Source organism: Coregonus clupeaformis, unplaced genomic scaffold (assembly GCF_020615455.1).
Source record: "Coregonus clupeaformis isolate EN_2021a unplaced genomic scaffold, ASM2061545v1 scaf0127, whole genome shotgun sequence".
Taxonomy (NCBI): Eukaryota; Metazoa; Chordata; class Actinopteri; order Salmoniformes; family Salmonidae; genus Coregonus; species Coregonus clupeaformis.
The window spans coordinates 244,138-270,870 of NW_025533582.1; the positions used below are offsets into that span (position 1 = coordinate 244,138).

Genomic DNA, 26,733 nt, shown 5'->3' on the forward strand with positions numbered 1-26,733 from the left:
CTCGCCGACACAACACCATAAACGCTGTCTGCCATGTACAGTTGAAAATTGAATTAATCCGTGAAGCGCACACTTCTCCAGCGTGCCAGTGGCCATCAAAGGTGAGCATTTGCCCACTGAAGTCGGTTATGACGTCGAACTGCAGTCAGGTCTGGTGAGGACGACGAGCACACAGTTGAGCTGAGACGGATTCTGACACTTTGTACAGAAATTATTCAGTTGTGCAAACCCACAGTTTCATCAGCTGTCAGGGTGTCTGGTCTCAGACGATCTCGGAGGTGAAGAAGCCATATGTGGAGGGAAAGGGAGATAGCACCCCCACAGTTGTACAACTGAATGCATTCGACTGAAACATGTCTTCTGCATTTAACCCAACTCCTCTGAATCAGGGGCAGAACGACTGATTTTTACCTTGTCAGCTCGGGGATTCGATCCAGGAACCTTTCGGTTAGTGGCCCAACGCTCCTACCCGCCAGGTCCTGGGCTGGCGTGCTTACACATGGTCTGAGGTTGTGACGCCAGTTGGATGTACTGCCAAATTCTCTAAAACAACGTTGGAGGCGGCTTATGGTAGAGAAATGAACATTCATTTCTCTGGCAACAGCTCTGGTGGACATTCCTGCAGTCAGCATGCCAATTGCATGCTCCCTCAAAACTTGAGAAATCTGTGGCATTGTGGTGTGTGACAAAACTGCACATTTTAGAGTGGCCTTTTATTGTCCCCAGCACAAGGTGCACCTGTGTAATGATCATGCTGTTTAATCAGCTTCTTGATATGCTACACCTGTCAGGTGGATGGATTATCTTGGCAAAGGAGAAATACTCACTAACAGGGATGTAAACAAATTAGTGCACACAATTAGAGAAAAATAAGCTTTTATTTCAGCTCATGAAACATGGGACCAACACTTTACATGTTGCATTTATATTGTATATTTTATATTGAGTGACGCTGAATGTAAAAAAAAATATTTACTTATCCCACTCTCCCCTATGCATTAATTAATCAATTATACAATCAACTTGACCAATCTAACTACATAACAACATTTACATTTTAGCAGACGATCTACAGGAGCAATTAGGTTTGAGTGCCTTGCTCAAGGGCACATCGACAGATTTTTTACCTAGTCGGCTCGGGGATTAGAACCAGCGACCTTTCGGTTACTGGCACAATGCTCTTAACCACTAAGCTACCTGCCACCCCAACATAATGGTAATTATTTATTTTAATGGTAAATCTCTATTGATAAACTGTGTAAATCAATATATAGCCTAGGCCTATTCATAATAAAGGTAAATTAATATTCGATAGGAGTGTGTGCACGCATTGAGTTATTGAGCTTGCTTTGGTGGATGAAAAACAATCTGTTTCCTTTCCATTTGGGAGTTATTTTATTGTACTGCTCAACAAAATGTGCATAGAAAAAGCAACCTTTTCATTCATAAAAGTGCTCGCTGTCTCTTTAAGACCTAATGATGTTTTTCACATACACAGTGAGAGAGAAAGGACAGCCTTGACTGAGGCGAGGAAGACGAAGTGAATGAATAAAGTTTTTGGCAATGACTGTAGGACTGTTTTAGTGACAATCAGCTTTGAAATCAGCAGAATTTGCGTTATGGTTCGCATATTATCACAAACAAAGTACTAGTGAATTGATGTTAGCTTCAGCTGTAAGCTAGCAAGGAAAGTTAACCCATAAAGCCGGAAGTGTTCTAGTATTGAAAAAGTACTGACGTTTTGTATACTGTGCAACACTAATGCGTGTGTGTGTGTCTGTGAGAGAGAGAGTGTGAGTAAGTGTGTGTGTGTGTAGTGACCCAGAGCAGAGAGACCGCAGCCATTATGTGTGGGGTAAATAATTAGCCTGCTATGACTCTGCCGTTGGAGTACCTTAACCCCTGTTGGGGCCTGACACACACACTCACACTCGCACAAGGCAAGGTCAGGCTCACGGGTGAACAGGTGGCCTTGCTCTGCAGTTGTTACCCTTATTTTCACAGCCTGTCTGACAGGCAACAAACACACCATGGAGAGGAGGACTGTTGTTCTGGGAAGGTGTTTTGGTTTTTCAGGGAAGTTGTTTTGGGATTTTACTGGAAGGTGCCAGTAATTAGCTTTGAATTGCTTGAGAAATGTGTTGTTGTTTTTTTTGGTCAAAAATGTAATCACTGACAGGCATCTCTCAACATAGATCGGCCCTACATTCTGTACAACTGAAACAGTAGAGTAGACTTTTGCAGAATCTCTATAGAAATATAAGGAAACACTATAACATCCATACACTACAAGACCCATACTGCAATGGGGGCAATGCTCCAAAACCTTTGAACTCTTGATCAAACAAAACTACAGGTCACTGCTGCCGTCGGTCGGTGCCGCCCTAAAGGAACAAATGAAGGGTTTGTTCTCCCCTACCAACACTACAACTAGGACAGGGGGTAGGGGATGCTGCCTTCCCTTGCCCTGCCCAGTCCTTGTGTTGCCTCCAGGTTATGCCAGCTGCTCTCTCTGACACCCACCCACCCACTCACACAGGGCCAGGGCTGTAGGTCTTTGTATGGCGGGCCGACCGCCTCCCTCGTCTGCTCCCTGCCTCCTGGTGGTACAGAGCTCAGCTAATCCACCATGCATGAGTGAGCCAAATACCATCTGTATTTGTTCGGCAACAAAGGGGGCACTTGTTAATGACTTTCCGTGTCTTCACTGCATGGGGAGGGGAGGACTGGAGTGGAAGGGCAGAGGGAGGAGGGAAGTGGACTGGCAGTATGAAAAATAATTCAAGTCAGCTAGCTGAGCTACAAACTGGGGTCTGTATCCATGATAACAAACTAGGGTTGCAAAACAAGGTAATCTATAGCAATCTATGGTAACTTTGGTAATTTATACTTTAATAAAATATATATATTCATATATAGTGTAAATGTTTTATATCTGTGTCCATATTGTCCATGAGTTTCTAGTAGATAGACCATATTGTTTAAGAGACAATAGCCTAATTAATGAAAAAAGCATCTAATCAACAATGGCATTATTTTCTATTAACTCTGCAACTCTTCCAACTATTGACCTTTTCTCACAACTGCCACCAGTTTGGTGTCAATATTTACAACAAAGACATATTGACACTGTAAATTAAATAAAAGTGTGTAAAAAATATATATAAAGGATATTTTATGTTGAAACCCTCATATTAAACACCAATGGTATTCACTAACTTAATGGTTTATATTTAGGATAATATTTTACAGCTTTGTCATTCTATTTTTTATTTTAAAATCATCTTATTTAATTATTTTATATATTTTGCATGTAATAAGGCCACATAGAGGGCCAGAGATAATTACAGACACCTGTGATAATCTGAAGTACCCAAAAAGGCCACTAGATGTCATGTGATAAAAGTCCTTGAAAAATACCCAAATTCTGGTAGTTTACAGGTAAACACAGATAGTTAGCAGTAATATAATACCCTCCCTTTGCAACCCTATAACAAACTAACAAGAGAAAAAGGAGTCTCTGCACACTTAAATCAGATGACATTTTTAGTTGCTACGCTTTCGGTTTCTTCGTTGGAGCAACTAGCAGCTCAAAACATTGGCTTACCTTTCACTGTTCTGTTCCATTTAGAATACATTAGTGAGGCTTCTTGTTGGCTTCCTGCCAAGCAGAAAGTTGCTAGACAGGGCTGATAAGGCTATCCTCGCAGATAGCTACATTAGCTACTACATTTACATTTTAGTCATTTAGCAGACGCTCTTATCCGGAGCACTTAGTGAGTGCATTCATTATTTAGTTTTTTGTTTTTTGTTTCATACTGGCCCCCCGTGGGAATCGAACCCACAACCCTGCCGTTGCAAACGCCATGCTCTACCAACTGAGCTACATCCCTACTAGGTGGAGTAACATTCTCTACTAGGTGGAGTAACAACATCAGTTAAAGCTACAATGATCCTTGTACAGTCTCCTAGCTGTGTTACATAGGGTATAAATAAATTATACTTCAAGAAGAACTTAAAAATGGCAGATGCTGTGACTGACCCAGTAGGCCTCTCAACGGCCTCCCTTGGTTAAGCATTACGTATTCTACAAGCAGGACCAGAGGAGTCAGAGGTAATGCCTGCCCGGTGGACTGAAACACACAACCGTGACTAAAAGTAAAATTAGCAGCTTGTCCCTCCATCTGTGCTCCTGTCTAAAGGTGCTGGGGACTGGAGGGTGGGTCTGTGTATACTGGGTCCTGCCAAAGCCTCCCAGCCCTGGAGGAATATCCCTTAGTCAAAGGGGGCTAAGAGAGAGAGAGCGCTTCTGCCCCCCTCCATCGCCCTCCCTGATCTAAGCCACATCCCAGATGTTAACACAGACTCTGATTCAATTACAGTACAGATCTGCAAAGTCTAGACTGCTGTTGTCATCCATGTTAACCTACATAAAACTTCTGAATGTACATGGCAAAAACTTTTCAATGGGGGTAAACTGAAAGTGCTGTTGTACCTAAAATGCTGTATCGCAAGGAAAATCTAACCCCAGAAATTCTGCTGATACAAAAACAGCGTTGGCTAAATCAATTCAGTTAATTTATGTCAGCTACTGTTCTATATTCAGAGCATGACAATCATGATGAGGCTGTTTTATAGAGTTAGTTACTTTGTCTGGGATCATGGTTTGAAACAAAGGAAGGCCAGGCAGTGCACATGTTTTGCACACTTTGGATTTAACTTTGACTTGGGCTAATCCATTTCACTACCTCTGCTTTTTAAATTAGCCACGGAACAAGCCAGCCGTCGCTGACTCCTCTTAGATCATACGTTTGGCATGCTTATTAGCTAGCCTCTCTCTGGCTGGCCTGACTCCACTCAAACCACCAACCCCCATAACCTCTATCTACCACCGCTCTCAGCCCAGCCCAACCCAGCCTAACCCAGCCCTGCCCAGCCCAGGACAACCACCCTTCCTCTCTCTCCCTCTCTCTCCCTCAGCCCATCTGCAACAGCCGCTCGCTCGGCATAGGAAATTTAGGCAGCAAGCAAAAACCAACAATCCACGCTGGTGTTGGCCCTTTTTTTATAACCCGCTCAACTGTTAACTGTGTTCTTTGCTCTGCCATGCAAATTGGTTTAGATCAAAGCTGGCATCATACGAGGACGCCTATATGGGCCTCTTCCCAAAACCAACAGTAGCTCCCACAATGCAGAGGGCTTCCATGGTCTTTCTCTTTTTCGGTGGGAGAAATCCATGAGCAAGTATTTTTCTCTTAACTGTCTATTCCCAGAATCCGTATTCATTGGTTGACTGAAGATGACATGGCAGGCAGACTCTAGAAGTGAACAGATAATTGGTGTTGGTTAATTCAGCCATTTTGATCAGGCTAATATCCTTCTGCAGGGGAAAGGGGAACATTGGACAGTCCCCACATGTTCAGGCAGAACAGACACAAATATTTAGCCAGTGAAATAGATTGTCCTAGTTTGTCACTGACCTCCTCTCGTGTAGATAATGGCAAACCTATGTGTTTGTGTGTGTGTGTGTGTGTGTGTGTGTGTGTGTGTGTGTACCGGAGGTGGTCAGAGAGAGTTGCGTGTCTGAACCTGGAAGAGAGGAATGAAGGAATGACCTAAAAGCACGTTGGCTGGATGGTTGGTTGGTTGGTTCGTGTGAGGGCCCTCCCCTCAGGCACACTCACATACTGGTGGTATGCTGACTGGAATGTTTTTACTACATACACACACACACACACACACACACAAACGCACAGACTCGTGTGACGTGTATTTGTCACACACACAGCAAGGGTTTTAACAGATGTTAGGGGACAGAGGTTCTGATGCGGTTGGCAGTGTAATGTTACCTGTGATGACATTGATGTCAGGGTAGGTGTTTTCACAGAGCTCCACTCCCAGGCTGTCCCTCTCAAAGGCCTCCCGCAGCTCCTTCTTTACTGCTGCTGAGCCACACAGACGGTAGAGGCCCACAACCTGCAGAAACACACACAACCAGGTTGAATACATACGCACACACATACAACATGCAAAAACACACACCTAGGTTAAATACTTTCCCAAATACTACCTGGTCATTCACAACCCATTCACCCACATACACAATCCATGTCTCAATTATCTCAAGGCTTATAAATCCTTCTGTTACCTGTCCCTCCCCTTCATCTACACTGATTGAAGTGGATTTAACAAATGACATCAATAAGGGATCATAGTTTTCACCTGGATTCACCTGGTCAGTCTATGTCATGGAAAGAGCAGGTGTGGAGTAATGTTTGGTACAATCAGTGTATATTCAGTATGACATTCATGTGAGCATTATAATATGATTACAACCCAAAAGTAATGTCAAATGCACTCATAACTTAACTATGACAGCAATATATTTAGACTACTTCACGTTTGTCTGGGCTTGCTATCAGTAGCCAGCCAGCAGCCCTGGGCGGAGCATTTCACCCTGGGAGTTGAAATGCACTCTGGGAATCGTAGTATGCTGTGTAAAATCCATTGTATTTCTATGGTGTGTAGACTATATTGCAATATAGAAGCTTCAGAAATTAGCTTCAAAGTGTGTTTTCTTTATGTTGTTTTGGAACTAAACTACACTGCTCAAAAAAATAAAGGGAACTCTTAAACAACACAATGTAACTCCAAGGCAATCACACTTCTGTGAAATCAAACTGTCCACTCAGGAAGCAACACTGATTGACAATAAATTTCACATGCTGTTGTGCAAATGGAATATACAACAGGTGGAAATTATAGGCAATTAGCAAGACACCCCCAATAAAGAAGTAGTTCTGCAGGTGGTGACCACAGACCACTTCTCAGTTCCTATGCTTCCTGGCTGATGTTTTGGTCACTTTTGAATGCTGGCAGTGCTTTCACTCTAGTGGTAGCATGAGACGGAGTCTACAACCCACACAAGTGGCTCAGGTAGTGCAGCTCATCCAGGATGGCACATCAATGCGAGCTGTGGCAAGAAGGTTTGCTGTGTCTGTCAGCGTAGTGTCCAGAGCATGGAGGCGCTACCAGGAGACAGTCCAGTATATCAGGAGACGTGGAGGAGGCGGTAGGAGGGCAACTACCCAGCAGCAGGACCGCTACCTCCGCCTTTGTGCAAGAAGGAGCAGGAGGAGCACTGCCAGAGCCCTGCAAAATGACCTCCAGCAGGCCACAAATGTGCATGTGTCTGCTCAAACGGTCAGAAACAGACTCCATGAGGGAGGTATGAGGGCCCGACGTCCACAGGTAGGGGTTGTGCTTACAGCCCAACACCGTGCAGGACGTTTGGCATTTGCCAGAGAACACCAAGATTGTCAAATTCGCCACTGGCGCCCTGTGCTCTTCACAGATGAAAGCAGGTTCACACTGAGCACATGTGACAGACGTGACAGAGTCTGGAGACGCCGTGAAGAACGTTCTGCTGCCTGCAACATCCTCCAGCATGACCGGTTTGGCGGTGGGTCAGTCATGGTGTGGGGTGGCATTTCTTTGGGGGGCCGCACAGCCCTCCATGTGCTCGCCAGAGGTAGCCTGACTGCCATTAGGTACCGAGATCAGATCCTCAGACCCCTTGTGAGACCATATGCTGGTGTGGTTGGCCCTGGGTTCCTCCTAATGCAAGACAATGCTAGACCTCATGTGGAGGAGTGTGTCAGCAGTTCCTGCAAGAGGAAGGCATTGATGCTATGGACTGGCCCGCCTGTTCCCCAGACCTGAATCCAATTGAGCACATCTGGGACATCATGTCTCGCTCCATCCACCAACGCCACGTTGCACCACAGACTGTCCAGGAGTTGGCGGATGCTTTAGTCCAGGTCTGGGAGGAGATCCCTCAGGAGACCATCCGCCACCTCATCAGGAGCATGCCCAGGCGTTGTAGGGAGGTCATACAGGCACGTGGAGGCCACACACACTACTGAGCCTCATTTTGACTTGTGTTAAGGACATTACATCAAAGTTGGATCAGCCTGTAGTGTGGTTTTCCACTTTAGTTTTGAGGGTGACTCCAAATCCAGACCTCCATGGGTTGATACATTTGATTTCCATTGATACTTTTTGTGTGATTTTGTTGTCAGCACATTCAACTATGTAAAGACAAAAGTATTTAATAAGATTATTTCATTCATTCAGATCTATGATGTGTTGTTTAAGTGTTCCCTTTATTTTTTTGAGCAGTGTATATAGTTTAAATGAGTAATGAATCATAGGTCTAATGATTGTCATTTGCCCAATATTGTGGCCACAGATGAGCAAATTAACCTTGATATGTATATAATTACATTTCTAAATTTTTTTAGATGTAATTGTACAATTATGTGTATGCTCTGAGTCTCAGATATGGTTTTGCATAAGGAAAACTGGAGATGTTCTTCTGTTATTTTATATGGTGTTTAATTTTTGAAAGAAATTGAATATAGAATATAATATATTCTATTTGTTATTTTAGTTCTACCAGTTATCAACATATTGTTTAATGTTTAAAAAAAGAAAGCCCAGTGGTTATTCTGTGACTTTAGATAATCCGTTTTTTGTGTGTTTTTTTTGCTTTGGTATCGTTTTGGTATTGAGTAATGTTTCAGTATCGAGTATCGTGATACTAAACCTGGTATCGGTATCGAAGTAAAAATTCTGGTATCGTGACAACACTAAACTGGATACAGTATCTATAGTTTTTTTCAGGCCTACAGGCTCCAACCACACGTCTACACAGGCTACTAGCCACACTGTTTGTGACTGAGATCTCTCTGTTCTATCTAGCATTTCTAAACCTCACTCCTTCACACTAGAGGCAGATTAGGCAGGGATTTAGCTTTGTGCAAAAGTAAACAGAAGTCACTGGGCACAATGAACAACAAGTCCATTGAGAGAAAGCTCTTCCTTTAGTTTAGGGTAAGTAGAAGCTCTGAGGAGAGAGCAGAGCAGAAGCAGGCGGTGGTGTGACAGCTGGTAGTGAAGAGGCCTTGGCCTTATCTACTGCACTGCTGAGCAACACACACACACACACCAATAGGAAATAATGGTCTGTCCTCGCCTTAATTAGAAACAACAGAATGGTTTCCTGTGGTGAGTCAGGGACTTCCTGAATGAGCGAGCATGCACACACACACACACACACAGACACAAACAGTGCCTTGTTGGACCCCTAACTAAGCCGATCAGTAGGGATGGGGATCTTGACAGGTTGCAAAAAGATGGTTGCACCTGCACCATTCACAGACTTCTGACCCCTCGTAGCTTCTAGCAAAACAATGCAAGCACTACAATTCACAAAATCGTATTTTATACTTTGCCAACTGACTTTTTACTTGAGAGAAAACAACTAGTGCAGCTGATATCTGGTATCTGGTAAAGATACTGTGCTTTCTTAAAGGCATCTGACTCTACCAAACACAAAAAAAACGCATTATAGCATTCACACACACATTACTCGCTTCTGTGAAACCAATCTGCAGTCTTTTCAGAACAGCCACAATCATCCCCCAAGTGCCTTAAAAGCTTCAGAGCCCCTCGGGCCATGCATTTGTGGAGACACTGAAACGAGAGTAGTCTCCATCTAGGGATACACATAATTATTTCTAAAGACATGCTATGCTGTGTGTCTGGCTCTCTCTGCATGCCTCAGTAACACGTCCTATGAATTCCTGTGTAATCTGGTGTAGCTTCCCTCCTAACCCCTCTCAGCCTGGGCCCCTGGGGGACCACAGGGTGAAGATGGCTCCAAACTGCATCTAGTGATACATAGTCATATCCCCTTACACTAGCTCTACTATGTCTCTGACGTATGTTTGTCTCTTTAAACAACAGAGAAAGAGAACATGAGAGATAAATGGAGAGAGCATGGAGAGAGTGAGAGAAGGAAAGGGGGAGAGAAAAATAAATGGAGGCGTACAAAGAAAACACAGCTAATAAATGAACTTGGCCAGTGGCTAAAACCATTAGCACATAGAAAACTGACTGGCCCAAATGCACAGCCACCCCAGTTAGGGACAGTCCCATGGCATGCTCAGTGTCTAAGCCAGACAGCCCCTTCAGAGTAACACTGATAAACGTCCTCAGCCAGACACTTTTACTGCTGGGTGGCATCTCAACTAATAAAAAATAAAAAAACCTGGAGTCTCTCTCCTTTGGCACTGGGCTTCAAAGAAGAAGAGGGGAAGAGGAGGTAGAGGGCAGTTCTCATATGGCACATCTGCAGCCAGCCACCCAATACCCCTGCTGCACGTCTCGCCCTGTTCCATCTCTCTCTCTCTCTCTCTCTCTCTCTCTCTCCCTCTCTTTCTGCATCACACAAAAGGCCACTTGCCAGATGAAAAAAAGAAGGCCTGTTATGTGATGTATGGTGTCTAATGTCTACCACTCAACTAGCATCATCCAGAACTCGCCTCTGGACATGTTCCTCTCTCACAGAATGCTGAGTAACCAGGCCACTCACTCAGCTTGATGGGTGTCGCAATATAATAGCACTGTACCGGCTATTCATTGCCAAAATTGGTAGTTGGCTAACTAAGAAAGTCCAAGGTCTATATCAGGGTTCCCTGAAAGTCCAATGCCCGTGGGCTGAATTTTCATTGTTGGACATAAAAGGCTGTAAAAACATTTAAACTTTCAACAGTAACACTCATGAACTGAACTCACCTGGCAGCCTCTCGTCTCGATCTCCGTGATGCACTTCTCGATGAGCAGGGGCAGCATGAGTCCCGTGTTTTCCCTCTCCACCACCCTCCAGGCCTCCACCCCAAACATCTGTGGCTCCCGGTCCCCATTGTAGCCTCTATCCAGGGAGTTCTGCCACTGCTCCATCAGGTTCAGCTTCACGTAGATCAGGCCTCGAGGCTCCAGCTTCACCGCCAGCTGATGACTCCTGGTCACCCTGAAGAGTGCCGGTAACACCACTGTGCCGTGACAGCACACCCGGTTCTTCTTGGGTGTGGGGTCCCAGCTGAACACCACTAGCTTCAGGTGCTGAGCATTCTCCAGCTCAATATTGAAGGTGTGGTCCATATCTAGGAAGGTGGTCCGGCAGGTGAGCAGGGCAGTGCGCGCCTTGTTGACCGAGTCCACCTGGATGGCACAGTAGACGTCTCGGGAGTCGAAACGTGGTGGCTTGAGGTCCTCGGCGCCGTAGAAGTGCAGGCTCATCAGGCCCGAGATGTATTGGGTGCACTTGGGCTGTTCTGTGAAGGCGTAGTGGCGGAACGCGTCAATGTCTAGTTCTGTGCCGTGCAGCTTGGGGTTGCCACCTCCTACTGTTACTCCTCCAGCTCCTGTTTTCTCTCCTCCTCCAATGGCTGGGTCTTTCTCCTTCCCATTGCCTCCCTTGCCCTCTGAGGATCCGTGCTTCCCAGACTTGGCCACCAGTTCTGGAGAGTCCCCGTCACTGAGGTAGCCCCCCTTGCTAGCCGACTTGGAGGTCCCGCTGCCCTTCTTCTTGCTGTAGCTTTGTTGCGTCGACACACTGCTGTCCAGGTGATACCTCGAGATCACATTATGGCTAGCCGCCGCCCCCTGCCCGCCCCCTGGGGACAACCTGGGAGGAGCCAGGCCTGGTTCTGACACACTATTGGTTTTGGGACACTGGGTCCTTGTCTCTGAGTGGCTGCTCGCGCTGGCTCCGTTGCAGCTGCTGTTGTTGTTGTTGCTAGGGGTCCCTTTGATGCTGAGCTTGCGGCTGAGTTCCGGAAGCTTCTTCATTTTCATGGAGAGTTTCCTGACGGTGCGTGGGGACTTGATCTTGTTGAGGGAGCTTCCCTTTTTGGCAGGGTTGGGGCTGGAGGGCGGCGAGAAGCCAGGGATGGCCAGGTCAGGGGCTTCTGCTGCAGGGAAACAACCAGGACAGAGAGAGGGGTAGAGATCATGTTAAACTCATAGAGGTCACCAGAGAAAATACACCAAGATAATAGACACAACACTCAACCTCGAGACACTAAAGAAGGGAACTGGAAAGATTTCTAGCCATGTACTTACTGTATATGTCAGTTTTTAGCTTATCACTTTTTTAGCAAAGATCAGACACCTGACAGTTAGACAGGGGTTGAAATGAGACTAATATGGGACTAAATTCAATCGCTTTGCACCGTTGGCAACCGCTTGCATGCCAGACCAGACCATGACAAACTTCACCATTGAAAAAATAGGTCAGCCCTTAGCTAAGAATGAACTCTAGTGATGTGGTTAATTGAATTAAATGCTGGGGAAATTCAAATTAGCAAAGGTGCAAGCTAGCTACGTCTGAAAAAACTTCTACACAAAGAGGAATGCTTCACAGCTCAGGGCTAACATTACTGAAGGGAGTCCATTACTCTAGCTGTAAACATATCCATTAAATGGGTATAGATACTGTACGTGTGGTATGCATTTATAAGTTGCCTAACAGGAATATGAAATTGCAATCAGGTATGTTAGTCAGATCCAGGACAGAAGCTCTGTGGCCAGAGTGAGAGTCTAGTAGAAAGAAAGCCTCTGAAGTGGGACTGTCACTGGCCTTCAGCGCGCTCTGCCTGCTTCCTTCAATCCATCCAGTCATACAAACTCTGTTTCTACAACAACAACCCCTCTTGACAAATACAATTCTATTATTTTGTTTCAGTAGAAGTTCGTCAGGTTAAAATAATCCATCTGGTCCAGCAGCCAGCGCTGAGCAGGGTGTACAGAGAGGACATGGACAGGGGAACTCTCACCCCTCAGCCTCAAGCCGGGCTAGCTACAGTTTAGATCAGGGATGGGCAACTTTGAAGCAAGTTTGCTGCAATTCTACACATTTTGCCATAGGGTGGAGAGAAATGTTTGCAGTTTTTAATATGATATCTGAGTGAGAGTGACTAACAAAATCAATGGGGTAATTTGATAACAAGTTTAGATAGCTGGCCGCTAAACTAACTTAGCAATCTAATAAATGTTAACTGACTGACTATCGGTGACTGACATAACAAAAGAGAAAAACTGCTGATGCACAACCACATTTGGAAATGGCACCTTGTGTATTCTATTATTCTACTTCTTCTTCTATGGTATATTGGCGATCACACAATTTAATGTGCATCCCGCTACCTACTATGCGGGATGGAAACAGGATTCCCAAAAAAACGGAACTTCCAAAAAATGACCATAAAATAAAGAAATCAAAGAAATCAAACTCATCTGTTAAAAATAAATAAAACAGATCTGATCCCTACACAGGCTCAAGGGGAACCTGGGAGGGCGGGTCTTCCGGCGCCAGTACCCCTTGCAAGTCTTTCGATGTAAAATCCTTGAGTCCCAAAAACGTTTCTGCTGCAGCCACAGTAATATCTAGTTTCTTCAACTTTTTTGAGACTTGTGCTGTACAGTTTATAACTGTGGCAATGAACGCAACAGAATCCACCTTTTAACACACAGGGTATCTTTTGTCTGGCAGCAAACATTTACTACAGGCTGTGGTGTATCCAATTCTACTATTCTAACTCATCAGTAAGTTCAGACCCTGACTGAGTTCCTGGGGGATTGATCCGAGGGCCTTCAAAAGGAAAGGAGAGGGAGAGTAAAAGAGAGGCAAGATAAAGTAGAAAAGAGCGATAGAGCGAGAGAGGGAATAGGAGTAAAAGAGAGAGGAAGAGAGTAAGAGAGAGAGAGATGAGAGTAATTTTTTTTTAAAGAGTAGAGAAGAGGGTAGTATGACCTGTCAACATCCCCTGCTCTATTTTCAGAGAGGCCTGCTGTGCTATTCTGGAGAAAGTGATAAAGGGTTAGCATGCTTTGGTTCGGCTGGCGCCTAGCTGAACTCGGTTAGGCGAACCGAACGAGTGTGCTCGCATACTCCCTTAAAATACCTGTTTATCCATCTTGAGACGCCGGAGCCTGTATACATTTCCTCAAAATAGTCTGAATGAATCTAAGATACTGTAACTCAAGAAATCTGTCATTAATTTTGACGTTTTTGCCAAGGAGATCTTAATCGCACAATTTTACATCTAACTAAAATGTTTGGTGCAGTATTTCTCAAGTAAAAATGTTTGCATGAAAACTAGTCATCTATCGTTGAATAACAACAAAAACTTCATTGAAGAATCCCTACTGTTGACCGACGAAAGGGCAGACTTCGGCTACGAAATTCGGCTTGCCTTGAGAAAAAAGATTTGCGTGCACGAACAGCCGAAAAAACCCTTGCCGAAGACCAAAACGAACAAAAACGTCACAAAATGTCGTCATTATATATGCACGAAATGTTCCAAACTGTTTCTGATGGGAATCATGTGGACGCCTTAAGAGGGAGGCAGGGAGTGGGCAGATGATGCGTAAGAGGGAGGCAAGGAGGGGCCAGAAGAGGTGTCAGAGTGTGTAGAAAGGGGGTAAGATGGGGGCAAGAGTAGGGCAGGGTGGGGGGGGGGACAAAGGCACCCCTTGTCCTGCGAATCAGAGGCCTGGCCAGTGAAAGGGGGTGTTATCTGACATTCCATAATAAACCACGTTTAGCCTTCCTTCCATTTCCTCTGGCTGCTGAATATACTTCTCTGTTAGCTAGTGCTTCCTCACAATAACAAACACCAACACAGAGAGGGGAAAGAGCCTCTGGAAGAAGTGCCAAACAACATCTAAGGTGGGGCCAAGTCCCAGATACTGAGGTTTAGGTTTGGCCAAACTCACGACTCACACTGAAACCACTGGAACACACTTTTGACCAATCAGATTGCGTACCTGAAACTAACCATTTCATAATTCCCCATAATTCCCCCATAATAAAACACTTGTTAAGTGTCTGTTCAAAATCATTGTCTGATTTTATATCTGTTTTCAGATTAGTACATGTGGAAATGTCTATGGCAATTATCCAAAATCGAATGGTATAAACAGAACCGTCATCCACAACAGCCAACCGGGTCAAATCCGGTGGATATAACATTTACCAAGTAGAATAATCTTACCTAAAAAACTATTTCCAACGACTACAGTGCTGTTCTCCATAGTTCCCTCACAGCTCCCTTCTGTAGCCATTCCCCCTCTGGCAACAGCAACAGCAACAGCAACAGCAGAGACAGAGGGAAAGACACCCGACACCCTCTACCTGATGTTCAGGGGCACTGATTGATACTTAACCTCGGGGGGCCATGTTCATAGGGTCAAAGGGCGAAGGGTTGCATTCCACCCGCTGGAACCGGAGCTGGGTGACCAGTGTCGCCCCCTCCACCCCTCTCGCCCGCGTACCCTCTGTGACCCCCAGGCCCACCCCAGGCAGCCTGCCACTGACACCTCTCACAAAGAGCAGGATTTTATGGCCCTTGGCTTGATTGCCTTTAATAAAGTTCTGGGCCCAGACTGCTGCTAAGCGAGGGAACGATGTATTTGTGTGGAAGGAGTGTGTGTGTGCAGGTTTTTCCTGGATAAAAATGGGGCTTAGGTGGTGAGCGAAGGTGGGGGCGTGGCCATGGGTGTGGCCAATGGTGCAGTCGCCAACCGAACATTTTAGAGGCCCTCCTGTTGAAAAAAGCTGTTTTAAAGTTTATTTCCTGCAATTCAACACATTTTGCCATGTGGCGGAGATAAAATGATACAGTTTTAAAGCAAATGTCGTGCAAATTCTACATATTGCCATGAAAAAAAAATACATTGCCTACAGAAAGTATTCATAACCCTTGACTTTTTTCCACATTTTGTTACAGCCTACATTTAAAATGAATTAAATGGAGATTTTGTGTCACTAGTCTATGAACAATACCCCATAATGTCAAAGTGGAAACAGCTCAGGGATTTCACCATGAGGCCAATGGTGACTTTAAAACAGTTACAGAGTTTAATGGCTGTGATAAGAGAGAACTGAGGATGGATCAACAACATTATACAGTGGCTTGCGAAAGTATTCACCCCCCTTGGCATTTTTCCTATTTTGTTGCCTTACAACCTGGAATTAAAATTGATTTTTGGGGGGTTTGTATCATTTGATTTACACAACATGCCTACCACTTTGAAGATGCAAAATATGTTTTATTGTGAAACAAACAAGAAATAAGACCAAAAAAAAAACAGAAAACTTGAGCGTGCATAACTATTCACTCCCCCAAATTCAATACTTTGTAGAGCCACCTTTTGCAGCAATTACAGCTGCAAGTCTCTTGGGGTATGTCTCTATAAGATTGGCACATCAAGCCACTGGTACTTTTGCCCATTCTTCAAGGCAAAACTGCATCCAGCTCCTTCAAGTTGGATGGGTTCCGCTGGTGAACAGCAATCTTTAAGTCATACTACAGATTCTCAATTGGATTGAGGTCTGGGCTTTGACTAGGCCATTCCAAGACATTTAAATGTTTCCCCTTAAACCACTCGAGTGTTGCTTTAGCAGTATGCTTAGGGTCATTGTCCTGCTGGAAGGTGAACCTCCGTCCCATTCTCAAATCTCTGGAAGACTGAAACAGGTTTCCCTCAAGAATTTCCCTGTATTTAGCGCCATCCATCATTCCTTAAATTCTGACCAGTCCCTGATGCTGCCACCACCATGCTTCACTGTGAGGATGGTGTTCTCGGGGTGATGAGAGGTGTTGGGTTGCGCCAGACATAGCGTTTTCCTTGATGGCCAAAAACCTCAATTTTAGTCTCATCTGACCAGAGTACCTTCTTCCATATATTTGGGGAGTCTCCCACATGCCTTTTGGCGAACACCAAACATGTTTGCTTATTTTTTTCTTTAAGCAATGGCTTTTTTCTGGCCACTCTTCCGTAAAGCCCAGCTCTGTGGAGTGTACGGCTTAAAGTGGTCCTATAGACAGATACTCCAATCTCCGCTGTGGAGCTTTGCAGCTCCTTCAGGGTTATCTTTGGTCTCTTTATTGCCTCTCTGATTAATGCCCTCCTTGCCAGGTCTGTGAGTTTTGGTGGGCGGCCCTCTCTTGGCAGGTTTGTTGTGATGCCATATTCTTTCCATTTTTTAATAATGGATTTAATGGTGCTCCGTGGGATGTTCAAAGTTTCTGATATGTTTTTTATAACCCAACCCTGATCTGTACTTCTCCACAACTTTGTCCCTGACCTGTTTGGAGAGCTCCTTGTTCTTCATGGTGCCGCTTGCTTAGTGGTGCCCCTTGCTTAGTGGTGTTGCAGACTCTGGGGCCTTTCAGAACAGGTGTATATATACTGAGATCATGTGACATTTAGATTGCACACAGGTGGACTTTATTTAACTAATTATGTGACTTCTGAAGGTAGTTGGTTGTTAGGGGCTTCATAGCAAAGGGGGTGAATAAATGTGCACGCACCACTTTTCCTTGATTTATTTTTTAGAATAGTTTGAAACAAGTTTTTTAAATCATTTCACTTCATCAATTTGGACTATTTTGTGTATGTCCATAACATGAAATCCAAATAAAAATCCATTTAAAATACAGGTTGTAATGTAACAAAATAGGAAAAACGCCAAGGGGGATGAATACTTTTGCAAGGCACTGTATATACACACTCCAGTCGTACTTTATCAAAAGCCTTTTCAAAGTCAGATATGAATAGCAGGCCTGGGTTCCCAGATTTTTATTGTTATCTATATGTTCTGTTAGACCTTCTATTTCCTTTGTTAGTATGGACTCTTTTGACCTAAAATGCTTTTGTTGAGTACTGAATTGCATGGCCTCTAAAGACACATTTAAAAGTGTCCCATACAATAAGGGGATTTGCTTTACCTATGTTATATCAGAAAAATTAAGTTATACATTCCTCTGTCCGTTAAAAACAAGTTATCAACCAATAGGCTTTGATACAATTTCCAATATCATCGCCCACGTGGAAATTCACTAAGAGTAATGTATATGCCAATTATCTGATGGTCCGACCGCATTCTGTCCCATATCAACACTTTCAAAACTTTTGGTGCCAATGAGAATGACATAAGAAAGAAGTCAAGACGACTAGCTTGATTGAGCCTCCGCCATGTATATTTCACTAGGTCAGGATATTTAAGCCTCCATATATCCACTTGTTCCAATATATCCATGACATTCATGATTTCCTTAAGAGCATGAGGGTGATAGTTTGTAGTGTGATTTCCTTTATGGTCCATTAAGGTATTTAAAACAGTCTTATAATCTCCCACCATAATAATAGTGTCTTGTATTGCTTGCAGGGTTGATAATTTATTATCTACATTATTTGGTCCGTAAAGGTTAATGAGACATATCTGTTTATGGTCCAATAACATATTTAAAATCATCCATCTACATTTATATTTTAGTCATTTAGCAGACGCTCTTATCCAGAGCGACTTACAGTTATTATATATTTTTTCATACTGGCCCCCGTGGGAATCAAAACCAGAACCCTGGCGTTGCAAACGCCATGCTCTACCAACTGAGCTACAGCAAACCGCTCGCCCACACGACACCATATACAGTGGGGAAAAAAAGTATTTAGTCAGCCACCAATTGTGCAAGTTCTCCCACTTAAAAAGATGAGAGAGGCCTGTAATTTTCATCATAGGTACACGTCAACGATGACAGACAAAATTTAAAAAAAATCCCAGAAAATCACATTGTAGGATTTTTCATGAATTTATTTGCATATTATGGTGGAAAATAAGTATTTGGTCAATAACAAAAGTTTCTCAATACTTTGTTATATACCCTTTGTTGGCAATGACACAGGTCAAACGTTTTCTGTAAGTCTTCACAAGGTTTTCACACACTGTTGCTGGTATTTTGGCCCATTCCTCCATGCAGATCTCCTCTAGAGCAGTGATATTTTGGGGCTGTCGCTGGGCAACACGGACTTTCAACTCCCTCCAAAGATTTTCTATGGGGTTGAGATCTGGAGACTGGCTAGGCCACTCCAGGACCTTGAAATGCTTCTTACGAAGCCACTCCTTCGTTGCCCGGGCGGTGTGTTTGGGATCATTGTCATGCTGAAAGACCCAGCCACGTTTCATCTTCAATGCCCTTGCTGATGGAAGGAGGTTTTCACTCAAAATCTCACGATACATGGCCCCATTCATTCTTTCCTTTACACGGATCAGTCGTCCTGGTCCCTTTGCAGAAAAACAGCCCCAAAGCATGATGTTTCCACCCCCATGCTTCACAGTAGGTATGGTGTTCTTTGGATGCAACTCGGCATTCTTTGTCCTCCAAACACGACGAGTTGAGTTTTTACCAAAAAGTTATATTTTGGTTTCATCTGACCATATGACATTCTCCCAATCCTCTTCTGGATCATCCAAATGCACTCTAGCAAACTTCAGACGGGCCTGGACATGTACTGGCTTAAGCAGGGGGACACGTCTTGCACTGCAGGATTTGAGTCCCTGGCGGCGTAGTGTGTTACTGATGGTAGGCTTTGTTACTTTGGTCCAAGCTCTCTGCAGGTCATTCACTAGGTCCCCCCGTGTGGTTCTGGGATTTTTGCTCACCGTTCTTGTGATCATTTTGACCCCACGGGGTGAGATCTTGCGTGGAGCCCCAGATCGAGGGAGATTATCAGTGGTCTTGTATGTCTTCCATTTCCTAATAATTGCTCCCACAGTTGATTTCTTCAAACCAAGCTGCTTACCTATTGCAGATTCAGTCTTCCCAGCCTGGTGCAGGTCTACAATTTTGTTTCTGGTGTCCTTTGACAGCTCTTTGGTCTTGGCCATAGTGGCGTTTGGAGTGTGACTGTTTGAGGTTGTGGACAGGTGTCTTTTATACTGATAACAAGTTCAAACAGGTGCCATTAATACAGGTAACGAGTGGAGGACAGAGGAGCCTCTTAAAGAAGAAGTTACAGGTCTGTGAGAGCCAGAAATCTTGCTTGTTTGTAGGTGACCAAATACTTATTTTCCACCATAATTTGCAAATAAATTCATTAAAAATCCTACAATGTGATTTTCTGGATTTCTTTTCTCAATTTGTCTGTCATAGTTGACGTGTACCTATGATGAAAATTACAGGCCTCTCTCATCTTTTTAAGTGGGAGAACTTGCACAATTGGTGGCTGACTAAATACTTTTTTTCCCCACTGTACGTGGTCTGTGGTTGTGAGGCCAAATGGAGGCGGCTTATGGTAGAAAAATTAACATGTAATTATCTGGCAACAGCTCTGGTGGACATTCCTGTAGTCAGCATGCCAATTACACGCTTCCTCAAAACTTGCGACATCTGTGGCATTGTCCCCCTCCCAGTCCTTTTCCCACACAACTTCATTTGGAGTTGTTGAATGAGTTTCCTGTAAACAATATATATTATATTCCTTCTCTTTGATCCAGGTAAATATTGTCATTATTTTGTTATTATCTACTAAGAAATTACAATTATAACTGGCTATACTTATTTTACCACTTACCATAATGAGATACAAGTTTCAAATCTATTTATCATAATATATGTTTGTAAATGTAGCAATAAAAAGTACCATAGTGATTGAGTGTCCATACAGCTGTACCATGATATTTGCATTGCTACTAAGTAACCCTCCAATTGTTCTCCACAATTCCACCTGCTAAAGCCCCTCCCCATCCCAAGTTAGGTTGTGACCGGCAGACCACCCCCGTCCCCCCGGATCCCTAGGCCCCCCGAGAGGCCAGGACCCATCCTTCGAAAACAGCACACAGTGCCACCCACATAACAGATGCAGATCAACCGCTAAAAGTATTTCCAATGCTCTCACCTCAATTTAGCATTACACCTGTCCACACACTCAATCAAACAGACTCCAACCTCTCCACAATGGCCAAGACCAGAGAGCTGTGTAAGGACATCAGGGATAAAATTGTAGACCTGCACAAGGCTGGGATGGGCTACAGGACAATAGGCAAGCAGCTTGGTGAGAAGGCAACAACTGTTGGCGCAATTATTAGAAAATGGAAGAAGTTCAAGATGACGGTCAATCACCCTCGGTCTGGGGCTCCATGCAAGATCTCACCTCGTGGGGCATCAATGATCATGAGGAAGGTGAGGGATCAGCCCAGAACTACACGGCAGGACCTGGTCAATGACCTGAAGAGAGCTGGGACCACAGTCTCAAAGAAAACCATTAGTAACACACTACGCCGTCATGGATTAAAATCCTGCAGCGCACGCAAGGTCCCCCTGCTCAAGCCAGCGCATGTCCTGGCCCGTCTGAAGTTTGCTAATGACCATCTGGATGATCCACAGGAGGAATGGGAGAAGCTCATGTGGTCTGATGAGACAAAAATAGAGCTTTTTGGTCTAAACTCCACTCGCCGTGTTTGGAGGAAGAAGAAGGATGAGTACAACCCCAAGAACACCATCCCAACCGTGAAGCATGGAGGTGGAAACATCATTCTTTGGGGATGCTTTTCTGCAAAGGGGACAGGACGACTGCACCGTATTGAGGGGAGGAAGGATGGGGCCATGCATCGCGAGATCTTGGCCAACAACCTCCTTCCCTCAGTAAGAGCATTGAAGATGGGTCGTGGCTGGGTCTTCCAGCATGACAACGACCCGAAACACACAGCCAGGGCAACTAAGGAGTGGCTCTGTAAGAAGCAGCTCAAGGTCCTGGAGTGGCCTAGCCAGTCTCCAGACCTGAACCCAATAGAAAATCTTTGGAGGGAGCTGAAAGTAGGTATTGCCAAGCGACAGCCCCGAAACCTGAAGGATCTGGAGAAGGTCTGTATGGAGGAGTGGGCCAAAATCCCTGCTGCAGTGTGTGCAAACCTGGTCAAGACCTACAGGAAACATATTATCTCTGTAATTGCAAACAAAGGTTTCTGTACCAAATATTAAGTTATACTTTTCTGATGTATCAAATACTTATGTCATGCAATGAAATGCAAATTAATTACTTAAAAATCATACAATGTGATTTTCTGGATTTTTGTTTTAGATTCCACCTCTCACAGTTGAAGTGTACTTATGATAAAAATTACAGAACTCTATATGCTTTGTAAGTAGGAAAACCTGCAAAATCGGCAGTGTATCAAAACTTGTTCCCCCCACTGTAATATATATATATATATATATATATATATATATATATATATATATATATATATATATATATATATATTATGTATATATACTGTACATACACTGAATAAAAAATATATACACTACCAGTCAAAAGTTTGGACACACCTACTCATTCAAGGGTTTTTCTTTTCTTTTTACTATTTTTTACATTGTAGAATAATAGTGAAGACATCAAAACTATAAAATAACACATATGGAATCATGTAGTGACCAAAAAAGCGTTAAACAAATCAAAAGATATTTTATATTTGAGATTGTTCAAATAGCCACCCTTTGCCTTGATGACAGCTTTGCACACTCTTGGCATTCTCTCAACCAGCTTCATGAGGTCGTCACCTGGAATGCATTTCAATTAACAGGTGTGACTTCTTAAAAGTTAAATTGTGGAGTTTCTTTCTTTCTTAATGAGTTTGAGCCAATCAGTTGTGTTGTGACAATGTAAGGGGGTATACAGAAGATAGCCCTATTTGGTAAAAGACCAAGTCCATATTACGGCAAGAACAGCTCAAATAAGCAAAGTTTCGTCAAGTGCAGTCGCATAAACCATCAAGAGCTATGATGAAACTGTCTCTCATGAGGACCACCACAGGAATGGAAGACCCAGAGTTACCTCTGCTGCAGAGGATACGTTAATTAGAGCTACCAGCCTCAGAAATTGCAGCCCAAATATACAGTTGAAGTCAGAAGTTTACATACACCTTAGCCAAATACATTTAAACTCAGTTTTTCACAATTCCTGACATTTAATCCTAGTAAATTCCCTGTCTTAGGTCAATTAGGATCACCACTTTATTTTAAGAATGTGAAATGTCAGAATAATAGTAGAGATAATTATTTATTTCAGCTTTTATTTATTTCATCACATTCCCAGTGGGTAAGAAGTTTACATACACTCAATTAGTATTTGGTAGTATTGCCTTTAAATTGTTTAACTTGGGTCAAACGTTTCAGGTAGCCTTCCACAAGCTTCCCACAATAAGTTGGGTGAATTTTGGCCCATTCCTCCTGACAGAGCTGGTGTAACTGAGTCAGGTTTGTAGGCCGCTTTTTCAGTTCTGCCCACAAATGTTCTATAGGATTGAGGTCAGGGCTTTGTGATGGCCACTCCAATACTTTGACTTTGTTGTCCTTAAGCCATTTTGCCACAACTTTGGAAGTGTGCTTGGGGTCATTGTCCATTTGGAAGACCCATTTGCGGCCAAGCTTTAACTTCCTGACTGATGTCTTGAGATGTTGCTTCAATATATCCACATACATTTCCATCCTCATGATGCCATCTACAGTGGGGAAAAAAAGTATTTAGTCAGCCACCAATTGTGCAAGTTCTCCCCCTTAAAAAGATGAGAGAGGCCTGTAATTTTCATCATAGGTACACGTCAACTATGACAGACAAAATGAGGAGAAAAAATCCAGAAAATCACATTGTAGGATTTTTTATGAATTTATTTGCAAATTATGGTGGAAAATAAGTATTTGGTCAATAACAAAAGTTTCTCAATACTTTGTCATATATCCTTTGTTGGCAATGACACAGGTCAAACGTTTTCTGTAAGTCTTCACAAGGTTTTCACACACTGTTGCTGGTACTTTGGCCCATTCCTCCATGCAGATCTCCTCTAGAGCAGTGATGTTTTTGGGGCTGTCGCTGGCCAACACGGACTTTCAACTCCCTCCAAAGATTTTCTATGGGGTTGAGATCTGGAGACTGGCTAGGCCACTCCAGGACCTTGAAATGCTTCTTACGAAGCCACTCCTTCGTTGCCTGGGCGGTGTATTTGGGATCATTGTCATGCTGAAAGACCCAGCCACGTTTCATCTTCAATGCCCTTGCTGATGGAAGGAGGTTTTCACTCAAAATCTCACGATACATGGCCCCATTCATTCTTTCCTTTACACGGATCAGTCGTCCTGGTCCCTTTGCAGAAAAACAGCCCCAAAGCATGATGTTTCCACCCCCATGCTTCACAGTAGGTATGGTGTTCTTTGGATGCAACTCAGCATTCTTTGTCCTCCAAACACGACGAGTTGAGTTTTTACCAAAAAGTTCCATTTTGGTTTCATCTGACCATATGACATTCTCCCAATCCTCTTCTGGATCATCCAAATGCACTCTAGCAAACTTCAGAAGGGCCTGGACATGTACTGGCTTAAGCAGGGGGACACGTCTGGCACTGCAGGATGGTAGGCTTTGTTACTTTGGTCCCAGCTCTCTGCAGGTCATTCACTAGGTCCCCCCGTGTGGTTCTGGGATTTTTGCTCACCGTTCTTGTGATTATTTTGACCCCACGGGGTGAGATCTTGCGTGGAGCCCCAGATCGAGGGAGATTATCAGTGGTCTTGTATGTCTTCCATTTCCTAATAATTGCTCCCACAGTTGATTTCTTCAAACCAAGCTGCTTACCTATTGCAGATTCAGTCTTCCCAGCCTGGTGCAGGTCTACAATGATTTTTTTCTCTCAATCTGTCTGTCATAGTTGACGTGTACCTATGATGAAAATTACAGGCCTCTCTCATCTTTTTAAGTGGGAGAACTTGCACAATTGGTGGCTGACTAAATACTTTTTTCCCCCACTGTATTTTGTGAAGTGCACCAGTCCCTCCTGCAGCAAAGCACCCCCACAGCATGATGCTGCCACCCCCGTGCTTCAGGGTTGGGATGGTGTTCTATGGCTTGCAAGCCAACCCATTTTCCTCCAAACATAACGATCTTTTAAATTATATCAATCTCAACCGTTTATCTTTTCCAGTGATGAAGACATGGATGTCTCATGGTATGGTGGGGTATGCAAAATAGGTCAACTTTGACTCTTGAATGTTTTGGCATTCAAGTCCAAAAAGTGACTTTCTGAGCACTTCTACAATGGGCAAATATGTATGGAAGGTTTCGATTAAATTCAAATGAATTTACCCAAAGGTGTGTAACCACAAAAATCCATAAACCACAAACACCTCTCAAGACAGACAGACAGACAGCCGGCAGCACTAAGTTGAGGTAGGGAAAGTAAAGTTACAGCTAGACATAAGAAATACAGAGAAAGGAAAGGAGAAATTGATTATAAAAGAATAGGAGACAGAGAAAGACATGGATAGATGTACTCTGGAAGCGAGAGAGAGAGAGAGAGAGAGAGAGAGAGAGAGACGGGGGGGGGGGGATAGGTAGACCTAGAATTCTAGAGGGCGTGTTCTTTACCTGTAGCTGTGGCTCTGCTGGACCTGGATGGCCCCTCCTTCTGAGGTTTGCACGCGAGCAGCATCTGTCTGTGCTGATGTAGAGACGGCTCCATGCAATGTATGGCATTCCCCTGCTGACTCCGCTCTCCACCTCTGCCACCCAGGCTCTCCCCCACACCCTCCAGGTCAGGGCTGCATCCCTCCGGGGCCCGCCCGACCCCGGCCTCCTCTCCCCTGCTGGACCTCCTCTGGGCCTGGGGGACGTGAGGATCCTGGGGCCGTGTATGGACCATCAGCCTGACCTGGGGGGTGGGAGTGGGTCTGTGGCTGTGATGCAGCTCTGGTTCCTCATCCTCAGGGATGGGGTTGTACCAGATCTCCCCCTCATCGTCCGCATCATTCTCCTCGGCCGGGTCCACACACCTGGGATGGGGCGCCACACAGGCGTGGCCCATGCTAACGAGGGGCAGGTGTAGGCGGAGGGGCGGGATAGGGGTGGCCCGGTAGGGTTTAGGTTCTCTGGGGAGGGGCTAAGAGGGGGGAGGGGAGCTTGTCCTTGTCCTTGTCCATTGTATTCTTCTGCTCCCAGAAAGCACTGGGGGTCGTCCGTGGTGTGATGCGGCCTCCCAGAGCTCTGCTGGAGCCAGTTACGTTTTTTGGAGACGGTGATGGTGTTGAGCGGGGGTCTCCATAGCGATGGCTCGACGGCCTTGCCCCCGCCCACATCACAGCCATTGGAGAAGGAGGAGTGGTCATTCTCTATCAGAGCTGCAGGAGAGAGAGAGAGAGAGAGAGAGAGAGAGAGAGAGAGAGAGAGAGAGAGAGAGAGAGAGAGAGAGAGAGAGAGAGAGAGAGAGAGAGAGAGAGAGAGAGAGAGAGAGAGAGAGAGAGAGAGAGAGAGAGGTGTCAGACTGTAGAACAGAAGAGAGACTGAGGCTGCATCTGAAATGGCATCCTATTGTCTGGTCCAAAGTAGTGCACTATGTAGAGAAAAGGATGCCATTTTGGACGCATCCTAATACTGATATCTCACCGCGACCATCTGCTTACCTATACCCCTTTATACAGGGGCCCTAAGACACAAAGAGACATCCCGGCAACTATCACTGTGGAAACTGTGGTGGCTGTTTTACAACCCTTATCACCACCTGTTGAATCATAGCCTCCCACTTGTTTTCTAAACCCAACATTTGATTAACTGATTATATTTGCCTTGGGATGATAACGTTGTGCCTTTGCTGCTTTCTCGCTCTCTCTCTCTCGCTCTCCCCCTCTCTGTCTCTCACACTCACACTCTCAACCACAAACACACTATTCAAAGACCAAACACGCCATCTCTCCTCACGGCTGTATTTCACTTCCAACAGTCAGAATGAAATGCGTGTTGGTTAATATCCTCCTCTCCTGCCTCTGCTCTATTTTGACCAAACACAAACGTTTTAATTCCTATGCTACAAGCCCTGCAGGCCTCTAGAACACCTCCTCGCTGTACCCCAATGGCACATTATGCTCCAATGACTTCCCATCTCGGGAATGTCGGCTTGGGGAATGTGCGAGCTCAGACTTAATAGGAGATAACAGAAAGAGAGATGGGATAGAGTCAGAGCGCCTCAAACAGTCTTTACACTCCTCAAACAGAGCG

At 44.5% G+C, this 26,733-nt stretch overlaps 1 protein-coding gene across 1 annotated transcript in view; it reads right to left on the reverse strand.

Moving 5' to 3' along the window:
- LOC121540463 (rho GTPase-activating protein SYDE2) overlaps nt 1-26,733 on the reverse strand; it is a 100,320-nt gene that overhangs the window by 38,339 nt on the left and 35,248 nt on the right. Inside the window, 4 exon segments of the mRNA XM_041849341.2 lie at nt 5,850-5,976; nt 10,642-11,819; nt 25,111-25,588; nt 25,591-25,859. Of these exon segments, the coding sequence (XP_041705275.2) occupies nt 5,850-5,976; nt 10,642-11,819; nt 25,111-25,588; nt 25,591-25,859 (2,052 nt within the window).